General features: G+C 34.1%; 1 protein-coding gene across 1 annotated transcript; it reads right to left on the minus strand.

The window, feature by feature from the left end:
* Nucleotides 1-7,089: 7,089 nt before the first annotated feature.
* On the minus strand, nt 7,090-9,588 carry LOC123525145 (uncharacterized). Its single transcript, XM_045303932.2, has 4 exons — nt 9,453-9,588; nt 9,002-9,064; nt 8,675-8,776; nt 7,090-7,255 (listed from the first exon to the last, which is right to left on the minus strand). Exons 1-4 carry the CDS (start codon nt 9,492-9,494, stop codon nt 7,130-7,132), a joined length of 333 nt encoding a protein of 110 aa, XP_045159867.2. The 5' UTR covers nt 9,495-9,588; the 3' UTR covers nt 7,090-7,129.
* Nucleotides 9,589-12,592: the final 3,004 nt, after the last annotated feature.

Genomic DNA, 12,592 nt, shown 5'->3' on the forward strand with positions numbered 1-12,592 from the left:
CGCTCTTACCTACTGAGGGGTTGTGAAGCAAGTAAGTTTTACAACTTATATTAATCACTCTCGACACCTCATTCCTGATGGAATCCATGGCCACGAGGGTATGACAGGAGAGAAGCCAGTTTCCCTTTTACATCATTTTTTCCACAACTTACAGAATGTAAAAGATGTTTCTTCAGAGTATTTGTTTTGTTGGGTTTAACGTCGCACCGACACAATTATAGGTCATATGACGACTTTCCAGCTTTGATGGTGGAGAAAGACCCCAGGTACCCCTCCGTGCATTATCTAAGCACCTGGGTAGAACCACCGACCTTCCGTAAGCCAGCTGGATGGCTTCCTTACATGAAGAATTCAACGCCCCGAGTGAGGCTCGAACCCACGTCGATGAGGGGCAAGTGATTTGAAGTCAGCGACCTTAACCACTCGGCCACGGAGCCCCCCCCCCCCCCCCCCCCCCCTGCAGAGTATGGGATGGTATTTTAAAAACTAAACAGCTGACAAGTATACTCCAGCGATTACCTTATTTCTACTTTATCCTGATATAATAATAAATTTCCAAGTTTTCCTGACACTATTTCACGAAGTTAGGTTTTCACATGCTGTTTTAAAGTAATCTTCTTGCTTTGTCTTATAATATTGGTAGGATGAGAGACCATGATATGATTTCAGAATTATTCCAAATTTTGATCGTTCTATTTTTTGCATTGAAAAGGTGATGTTAAAATTTATTTTGAACTCGAATATTTCCTTAGCAACAAATATGCGTTCTAGCCTTCGACAATGCTAACACGAAAAGGTTATTTGGAAAGCAAAAGGTATAAGAATTTGAAAACATGAAAACTATGAAAATCACGTGCTATATTTCCTGTTACAATATTTCCTGTTACAATAACAATGTTTTGTCCTTTATATTTTTATGTCAGTATAACCTCAACGGAGAATAACAGAAAGAATTTTAGAATTTTCCCTGTGTATGTCTGTTAGTAAGAAAACATAGGTCTTTAAACTAACGCTGGTTACAGGTGCTTTATTTACAGGTTGCTTTTAATGTAACTGAGCTAAAGACGAACTTTGACGAATTGCTCTTCCAAAGCAGTCTATGAAAGGACCCACACAATCGAGTAAAATAATTCGAAGACCCGGTTTTAACTGAGTATATTAATGAGAGGTAATGAAATTTGCAACACCCTTCACATCCGCTAGCACCAGCTTTAGCGGAACATTGAAAGGGATCTGCGATTCTAAACGACGAGAAATATAACTATCGGAGAGACATTTTTCCTAGGCTACATGCAATGAACTTCACTGCAAAGTCAATCACAGTCAAGTCATTTTTCTATCAAATACTTATCATGTTCAAAATATTTAAGTCGTCATAATACATTACCTTACTGAACACCGCACCCATTTATTTTTGTAATAGTGACTTCAGTTGAACCGCCCTGTGGAAAAGTGAAAAACGTGGCTTTTGTTAACGTTTTGTGTCTCAATACAGATTTTGTATGGAAAAACTAAAGGCGAAAAACAGGAAATTTGAAGGTTAAGCCTTTATCCAAATGTAAACTTTAGTACAGACGCGATCATAGACCCTTATTTACAAATACAATACAAAAATTTATTCAGCATAAAACATAACACATATGCTTATAGCCTATTTAGAAATGTAACTTAAAGTTTATCGCAACTTAGGCTTAGAGAACACGAGAACTTGCTATACATGTTCCTGAAGGTGATAATATAATCACAGAATACGGTAGTAAACATATTAATGTCCAGAGGAATTCTATCACAGTAAAAATGAGTGTACGCGATGACCCCAAAGGTCCAGAAAAGTTATTAATAACAAGTATATTTGGAAATCGTTTCAATGTCAGAATTATATGCATTATAATGCATGATTAAAATTCAAGACTGGAATTTTTAAAATTGTCACTTCGTTTACATTATGTTTCTTTTTTTTTTTTTCGTATTTTAATAGTATCGTAATAATTTATATTTCATCAAAAGGTCATTTTGAATGGCACTTTTCCACACACTTAAAACTGTTCATTATAACCGCAAAAGAAAGGCCTATTATATAGGAAAGGATCGCTCAAGTACATTTTTTCTTTGCTATCTCGTGTTTTCCTTTACTTTGTTTTATTGTGGTTTTATTTTACTAAAGATTCCGCGTGATGCATCATTTCATATACACGATAATATTTGAGCCGTGCCATGGGAAAACCAACATAGTGGGTATGCGACCAGCATGGATCCAGACCAGCCTGCGCATCCGCGCAGTCTGGTCAGGATCCATGCTGTTCGCTAATCGTTTCTCCAATTCCAATAGGCTTTAAAAGCGAACAGCATGGAGCCTGACCAGACTGCGCGGATGCGCAGGCTGGTCTGGATCCATGCTGGTCGCATACCTACTATGTTGGTTTTCTCATGGCACGGCTCATTTATGTAATAGGAGCGTAATGGATAAAAGAAAATAATTTTACAAGATATCATACTGCTTCTGCTTACAGAGTCATCATCTTTGTCTGCTTTCACTTTCAGACATTTATTGATAGACATAATAGTTGGTGCTTATTAAGTAACATCGATTTTGCATAATAAGCGGTACGGCAAAGGAATTATTTCAGCAATTACGGGTAGATTTAAGGGGAAATACTTTTCGACAAACAATCGGGGTTATTTTTCTTCTGTTTTTCCTTTTCTTTTTTCTTTTGTAAAAGATTCACATAGTTCTCTTATTTTGTTCACAATTATAATTATAATTGTGTTCATCAAGAAAAAAAAACACACCGAGAACTGTTTAATGTTTTATTTCGATCCAAAAATAGATTGTAGGACATGTTGAATTGAACAACATCTTAATATGAATGAAACTTTGTCTGTAACCATGGCGTTTCAAAGTGAATAAACAATGTATCAAATAACTTATTTTTGTATTTCAGTTCATGGCAAAAGTCCACTCAGTTTAGTAGAAAGTGACTAAGAAGGTATTCATTAAAACCGTGTTGGGAAGATATATAAAGTAAATTATGAACATGGATGCAAAATAATTTTCATGGTAGGCCTAAATGTAACATGTTCATCAGTGGTGATGTTCATCGTGTCATTCCCCAATTTTATATCGAGAAAAAAAACATATTCATATTTTAATGTAGATAATCGTTTTACCATTTTTTATGTTATCAATACGCCTTACCTTATATCCATTCTCTGATGTAGGGATAATGTAATATGCACTGATGTGGTTTTGTGGTATTTCCAACTGGTTAGTGGTTACACGGGACAATGGGTAAAGTCGAAACTGCTTTTGGTCCAAAGTGAACTAAGGACAGATCATGCGTGCTAGTGCCTCTTAAGGATTACCTCACATGTTATATAAAATTACCGACGAAAACCAGGTTTAAAAGAAAATTCAACTTATTAACGGCATGATTTATTGCATTACCACAATTGCATACACTTTTTGTAGGCATTCAGTGTAGTTTCTAAAGAAACAATAATGATTAAAATCAAATCAAATGTAGTATCATTTACATAAAGAGTTTAAGCCAAATGCACCAGTCACTTAAACCTTTTCAAAATGCAATCGACTATTTGTATTTTATATCATATGTTAAGTTTAACGTCACATCGGCTAAATTATATGCTATATGGCGAATTTTCAGTTTTTGATGTCAGGTACATCCCCGGACGTTACTGCAGGCACGGGTGGGCAACTGGTTGGAACCATCAACCATCCGCAAACCAGCTGGACTGCTGCATCAATGAATGAATTTTACACCCAAGAGAGGTTTTCGAACGGCAAGTGATTAGAAGCCAGTGTCATTACCACCCCTGTCATATGGGCCCCGAGTTTCTTCTTTAGCATTTCCACTGAACATATATGATAATACCATATTACAACTTCATGAACAATGAAAGATCTATAAATGATTACGAGAAAAATATCCATTTGATGTAGTATACGTTCTGGAAAATTGGATTTATTTTCAATAGCTAGTGAAACATACATAGATTTTAGCAAGAAAAGGCATGTATGCTTCCGAAAGACCTTAGTATCAATAATTGCAACACACATTTCTGGACCTATAACAAGGACATACTTATAATCTTATTTCTGCCGTTTCTTATGTTTATACCCTTATTTTAAAAATTAAACTGATCAATCTGATTTTGGTCAAGTGATAGATTTGTTCAAATGTTTACGTTTGATTATTTACATTTATTTATATCCAATGGGCTTTTGTTTGACTTTTACTGTAAATATTTTTAAATTCAGATAGTTTTCTATTCTAATTACCCAACCAATATAGAATAACGTAAGTCTATATGTGATAAATATACTTTGCATAAGGAATGGTTTGAATATACCATTTTATTAATAATTTTATTACGTATGTCAAAGATTTGCATTGACTATTTTACAGCTGAAGTTTATTAGAAATACAAGTTTATAAATTATAATTAACTCTTTCTTGCCTTCAAAGACTTGTATTAAATTAATTGAAGCTACAAGCAGTTTTAAAAACTTGATTTTTGGTTCGTTTTTGTTAAAATATCCTGATATCTAACACATGGAAACTATATTAAATCAAAATGGATACACAACTTTCATATCAAAGCGAGATAATTGCAACGTTTTATTTAAGACAGCAAAGTATAAATTTCTAGTAGGGGTATTCTGCTATTTAATGGGCAACAAAGGGTACTCCAGGACAAGCAATTAGTTTTGAAATAAAGAACCAGTCTTAACGAAATTTCATTTCTCATGATCATTGTCACGTTACGATATAGCATAGTTCCACCAAGTCCAAGAAAGGGGGCCTCCGTGGCTGAGCGGTTAAGGTCGCTGACTTCAAATCACTTGCCCATCTGTGATGTAAGTTCGAGCCTCACTCAGAGCGTTGAATTCTTCATGTGAAGAAGCCATCCAGCTGGCTTACAGAAGGTCGGTGGTTCTACCCAGATGCTCGCCCGTAATGAAATAATGCACGATTGGGCACCTGAGGTATTCCTCCATCATCAAAGCTGGAAAGTCGCCATATGACCTATACTGTGTCGGTGCGACGTTAAACAAAACAAAAAAGTCCAAGAAAGTATTTGAAATAACCCATTGTACATTTACTTATACAGCTTCCACGAACTTCCGTTGAACTTCGTCTGTTAATTTGTGCAGTGTTGAATTCATCAATTCTGCAATTTGTCAGAGCTTTACTCCCTTACAGAGAATCCCTTACTTGTCTGGTATCTGTCATTGGTTCATTGGTGTCGATAAACTGATTTTTTAGATTATACAAGCGATTGGCTCAAAAACAGTATGTATTACTGTAGTACGTCAGTTTTGAAACATTTTCTCATTTCCACTGTTACTTAGTCTTTTGCACAATAACTCTAAATATTACGAATAACATATGGTCATCAGCTGAATGAAATGATATATTCGAAGTCAATAACCACTTTTTCATATTGTTATGTGAAAGGTTAATTTTCAAAAGCCCAAGCACTCTGCTCTCTAATATGTCACCTGTTTTCGCGGGTAAACTAAGAGTTTTAGAACCAAAGTATACATATAAGATATAAGATATTGTAATGGTGTAAACAGTTCAATGCATAGATTTTGAAATATTAATGCATGTATTTTATAAAGTTAGATTTCTAGTGTTCAATTATAAAAGTAATAATTGAAGACCTCTTGCAGAACTTTACTGATTTTACTTTTTAATACTGTAAATATGTAATAGTTAAGGTATGTGATATACATACTTAATAATTATTTACTAATGTAAGAGTAAGTGTCTTTAGTTTTTGAAATTCTTTTCAACAGTGATCTTATGGTTGATTTATACATCAACACATTTCGTTTTTGACGTAATTGTCAAAAAGAAGATCCTTTGACGATAGAGGACATCAAAATAATAATAAATCATTGGCCCAGCTGACGTATTGACGACCGAAATAAAAAAAAAGCAATGGTTACAAGTGAAATATCAGTGGCAATGACAATAATATATAAAGGACCTTTAAACGTGTATATATGCATAGAGTGCTATACAAATGTGGTATAATAATATTAGAGTCTCACTTCTCAGAAGGACCTAGAAAATTTTGAAAATTACATCAAAAACGAAACGTAAAGTTTGATTTTAGCAAACCATTATTTTGCATCATTTATCGAGAGGAAACAACTTTACTCTAAAGATTTCCATTGATATGTATGGAATGCCAGAGCTGTCTTATGTTAGATGAATGCGATGTATCTTTTTTATTTAGAGCAGTGTCTTCTCAAGATGCTGTTATGTCTTGTTAATTACTGTATTATCATGTTGACTTCCAATGCTATCACGTCGTCTGACGTATGTACTATTTTGTCACCGTGACATAGTATTTAATAAACGGCCAGTCTATGTTCTTAAAGCAACAACATGCTAGCATGTCCAGTGAACATACTACTATCTTCTCAGAGTGACGTATCATTTTGTTAAACGGATCATCCTATTTTCACATGCATGTTACTTTGAGAAAATAGGATAAATAGGATGCTCTTTTAAGAAAATAGTACGTCACTTTCACAAGATAGCATGTTACTTTGAGAAAATAGGATGGTCGTTTAAGAAAACAGTACGTCACTCTGACAAGATAATATACACACTGGACATGATATCATGTTACTTTGAGAAAACAGGATGGTCGTTTTATAATAATACGTCACTCTGACAAAATAGTACGTACATTAAACATGATGGCATGGCAAGTCCACATGATAACATCTAGCATTAGACAGCTCCGGCGTTCCATAGATAAACGGTGTATTTTTACTATGGGAACAGAGACGGTACGGCGGTACGGCGGCGTTTCTATAAAAATTGTCCGCTCTCTAACTTAATAAGCTCCTATCCAATAAACACCAAATTTTGCCACAGAGATTATGGCCATAATATCTCGGGCAAGTTAACTAGTTGAATCCTCGAAGTCTCTCCGAAAGTGTTTTGAATGTCAAACGTATGAGGTCTGACGTGACGGACATATTCTGTGGCAATTTGGAAAGGTTACCTCTGTAATAATAGTTGTAAAATATCTAAGTCACAAGGGTCAGATACTTCATTTTATTAGTATTAATTAATGCAACAAATCACTGAATGATGTAATATTGTGCCATATTTTTGCCGCACTGCTTATGTAGATTTTGATGTAGAGAGAAGTGTGGCACAGTAGTTAGTTGTGTGGCTGGATCGTTTACTCTTGCAAGCAGCTGCAACTGAACAATGAATTTACAATGTATACAACATGCAAAATGATATGATTTTCATTCTCTGTTTACTCTGAAAGGTTTTACAATATTGCTTTTGATTAGAAATATATAACAAAAATACATCCAGTTTATGTACAAACCTGACATGTTCCCATTCCAGAAAAAAATAAGAAAACATGCAACATGCATTGCACATGTCTTCTACATGATTAAATGGTAGTATCTACCTTTTACATAATCTCCAATATCATATAGGAGTCTAGCCCTTTCTTTTAGAGAAGTGTCAATATTGTATTTGTCTTCTTTTCGAGATATAAGTACTATATCAGCTTTAATATATGTGTCACTAACATAAGCTTCAGAACTATAGCTACTTTCTGCATAAGTTATGAAACTATAATTGTCTTCTACAACATGTGTGTATATTTGCCTTACATTGCCTTCAGTATTATAACTGTATTCTATATAAGGTAAAATACTATTTATGCATGTACAATATAATGTTTGCTGCAATACAATAATTGCCCTCAACTTTGATATTCTAGTTATCAATTAATCATAACATATACTCTATAGCTCAGCAGTTGGCTTCACAGGCGGAAGGTCATGAGTTCAATCCTAGCCAAAACGGACTTTTCAGATAAAATTAGTAATAATCTTTCGGGTATGACCTTATACAGAAGTCTCAAGTAGTTTGTTATATAGCTAACACATTTAGGAACAAGTATAAACTTTTGGAATTCGGGTATCACCTATATCGTGTACCCCCCCCCCCCCCCCCCCCTCCACACCAGAAAAGAAAACCCATAAAATCACTAAAATTCTTCTGGAGAAATCGCCCATATTGCCTACTAATCTACTAATGGCGACTTTAAATTTATTTAGTTTGCGTAAACTTTAGTAATTATTCGTATTATAAGATACAGCTCTTTGTTTAACTTCTACAAAGTTCTCAACACTATTTTTGTCTTTAACTTCAACAATATTTTAGTATCCTACATAATCTTCAGTACTACTTTTGTCCTCTACATAAGCCTCAATACAAGATTTGTCTTCTACATAAAACTCAATATTATTTTCATCTTCTACATAAATCGTGACAATATTTTTGTCTTTAAATAATCATCAACATTATTCTTATCTTCTACATAATCCACAGCACTATTTATATTTTCTATATAATACCCATCACCATTTCGTCTTCTGCATAAGCCTATACACTTTTTCTGTTTTCTACATAAGCTTCAGCACTATTTTGTCTGCATATGCTTCTATGCTACATTTAATTTTTACTTATTGTTCAGGACTATAATGAGATTCTACAATAAGTTTAAAGGCAAAATTTATCTTCTTTAGAAGTTTTACATCGGTTTCAATACTTTGTTCGTCTCTTTTATATGAATTATATAATTCAAGACTGCTTACTTCCAGTTTACGAAGGAGGGTGTCTGTATGGACCATTGCCTTTTCATCAGAAGTAAGAACGAACATGTAACATGTGGCTTGTCTGGTCAAAACCATCATATGCTTCAAACAGAACAACATTTTAACATGTAAGTATTAAATTAACAATCCGAATATGAAAGGAAAATAGTGAACACTATTACATATAACAGATATTGCTTGAAGGGTGTGAAATGAAATTCGCATGTCTGTAACTCTAGATCTCACATATTTCAATAATATGCAATTTCTTTGAATTTGTATGTCTCGTTCTATTAGCTAAATCTATGAGGATATTTATACATTTACCGTATGAGGTTCATAACAGAATCGTATATTCTCTGTCTCCCCTGATTCTTGAAGCATGCACCCCTGAAATGAGCGATAACAATGTATTAACGCAACATGCAAATATACATCACAATCTCCTTGTCCAAAAGTATTATAAGCTAGAAACATTTTCTTGAATAGAACATAATATAAATGTATTGATGCTTTACATCAAAATTTTTAATTGTTCATTGCATGGAAACAAACCATATTATAATATTTATTGAACAGTTTGTATTTTATTCTCTGTTAATGAGAGATTACCTGAAATATTTCATTTACTGATGAAATTCTAACATACAACAAAATATAACTTTACAAAGTAAACATAGGAAATTAAAAAAAAGATATTATTTTATTCATGTATTTCTTGAAATGGTTTTACATCTTAGTTAAACAGTTATATAATATATAACAAAACAATTCCTACCTGTAGAAGTACATAAAACGAGAACAGAGCTAGGCACTTCATGTTCCTTCAAATTGAACTCGTAGATCTGAACACGATGAAATCTATATAGAGCTATCGTTACATTTTCGTTAGATATTATTGAGATAAGCAGTTCAGTGCCTAAACTAGAAACAGCATTTTTTTCTGAAATTAAATCTTGTATTTATACAACTAATCATAAATTAACAGTAGTTGAATATATTTCATATGAACAAACGTGACTTTGTTAATTAGTTAAAAACGGATCGGTATATCAGCTCAGTCACAGAAATAAATGGTTTAAATTCTTTTTGTTTAATGTTCCATTTTGAACCAAGGCCATTCTAGGTTACACAGAATCAAGTCTTTCAATATGCATCTTGAAAGGTTTCGTAGAAAACAGTTCTGTCAGAAAGCTGATCACAGCACCATCATTTAACCCAATTTAGTTTTCAACATTACCCCAATTTTCAAAGTTCTCTCATTTAATTATAACTAACCCCGACGACGTGCTTCCAATACTTCGGACCAGTAAAATATTTAAAGAAGACAAAGTATAAACACGATATAAAGTTACAGACAACGTGACAACACCTTGGAATGGTCATAGGTAAATGCACCACCGGAGATTAAACTGGCCAATGTGTACACAACCTTACAGGTCACAGGACAGCGTAATTAAAGCTTAGCTGAATCCCTAACACATGCAATAGAAATAAAGCTATATATACATTTAACGCAGAAATGCTCGTGTTCATGAATGTTTAAAAAGTCAACCAAAAAACAAACCATAATGTACTCGAAAAAAGGGCAAAGCTATCATGTAGTCATGAGATTCTCATCAAGCACTTGGGTTAAAGAAAGGTTTGTGCCCAGGCCAAGTGAGTTAGCCGAGAAGCAAAAGGCCAGTAGGGTCAAATGTGCCAAAGAAACGCAGATAAAATTCTTAAATTTAGATGATCGCAAAATGTCACATTTGCTAACATGAGATGAGACTTGGATATACGTTTGTGAGCCAGAGTCGCATTGACAACAGTATGTGGCCGCAAAATGGTGACCTTAGACCAGTAACTGCAAAAAGAATTGAAAGTGTCACAAGGTTTTGTATTTCATCTTCTTTAACTAAAGGGATATTGTTGTACAAATTCCTAAAATGTCAAGAAAGCCAGTCACTGGAAAAAAATTTTAAAGACAAAGTACAGAAAGCTTTTAAAAGAAAATTTAAAAAATCGCCAAAGGACTGGTCTTCGCGGTCTCCAGTTGAAGATGACAACGCTGCGGCTCACAAATGTACCATCATTCAAAAGTTTCTGAGAGATGAAAATCTAAGTCCTGGTGACTTTTGCCTCTTTCTAAGCCTGAAAAAGATGCTAGCTAGGCGCAATATTTATCGAATAAAGCGCTTGGGAGTGGGTTTTCCAGTTACTTAAAACCGTACCAAGGGGAGACTACTCTGCAGCGTTCATCTCTTGGATCACTTGGCTGCGGAAGTGCGTGGAAGCCAAATTTCATCACCTTATTTCCACAATGCTATAACTAGCTATTTGATAGTTTTGGGAAACGACGTTTAAAGATTTGAGTGTCAGTGACTTTAAACAACGTACAGCCTTGTTGATCTAAAATTTAGCCTGTTTATGTTATTTCTACAAGGCTACAAATTCACCATCATACAGAGGTCATAGAGACATACTAGTACCTAATGACACTAAAATCTCGATTTTGCAAAAAATTGCATTACGTCATTCTGGAATTAAGGCAACGCAATGGTGAATACTTTGAAGGGATAAAGTAAATTTGAAATCTGTACACAGACTGTGCACCATATTCCGGCTAGATTGTCATTATTTTTAGACTGGCCCTCGTAGTAGGACATCAAATTCGTCTACAATGAAAATGTTCGCGACAATGACGTAATGGTTCATTTATTCACGAGCCAACGCATTATCGATAAGCACATCACTAGTAAATGGGCTGAATGTCTCGAGATTGTCATGTCAACACTTATTTTGGAAAAGCCATTTCTAATTTTAACAAATACAATATTAAGAATCTTCATTAATAACATTTCAGTAAAGGCAGATACACTTTATCTCATATTTAGGTAGCGATATTTATGACTGGTAATGTTTCTATAACGTGTTACTGAACTGTCTGTCACAGAATTTAGTCATATTAACTTGTCAGTTTCAGAAGAATTTTGTAAAATAAAACTCACCAGAACATAATATATTGCTGTTTTGTAACAGTGAAACAGACCCCTGGTTTAACGATAGACTGACCCTCATATTACAATAGAGTTCGATGAAATAGCAATTTGCAGTTATAACATGATAAATTTGGAATATCCTTAAAACATGGAGTATTCCAGAGTATAAAAACTCTGACCAAAATCTTTGTCATGTTTTAATCTGATGAAAAAACACGACCATTCCACTGGCACTTCACCATTATGTCACAAATTTCAGGGACAAATAGAGAGCAGTCAAATTAGCTGACAGTCACAGACCACACACCCGTCTAGACTTTGCAACGGAAACTTTGGAAGTATTTCAGAAAAGCCTTGCAGTACAACTTTTTGGACATTATGTTTGTAGCTTGCTGGTTTCTGGAGAGCACTGAACATTGGAAGTATAATTTGTAATGTGATTTTGAATAACAGAGTAGATAATATTTAAAAATCTTGAAATTAGTCATTGCGTATTCCATGATAAAGAACACAAGTTCTCCCTCAGTAAAAAGATTTAATCAAGACATGAATCTTCAAAGTTATGGTTTACCTTATAATTATGTAATCATATAATTTCATCTTCTGTTACAGAGTCTAATCTCCACTTAAAGTAATCAACATAAGTGCTATGTAAAAACTGGTAACAACCAATATAAACATTTATGCACACTTCGTAGCAAAAAGAATTTTAAAGTCTATCACATTTTTAGACTCACAAACGGCTGTATGCATTGATGATACCGTATAGATACGCTCTTTCCTTGCGACATCTTTGACTTGGTAGAAACAGCAATTGTAAAAATGCAGTCTGATGTGGTAGTCATGATACTTTCGCTTGTTGTTAAAACAACCTTTACCCGCATGCATGTATGCCTTCAATGAAAAATATGACTTAGTTATGTCGTGCAAGCTT

This window comes from Mercenaria mercenaria, chromosome 3, assembly GCF_021730395.1.
Source record: "Mercenaria mercenaria strain notata chromosome 3, MADL_Memer_1, whole genome shotgun sequence".
Taxonomy (NCBI): Eukaryota; Metazoa; Mollusca; class Bivalvia; order Venerida; family Veneridae; genus Mercenaria; species Mercenaria mercenaria.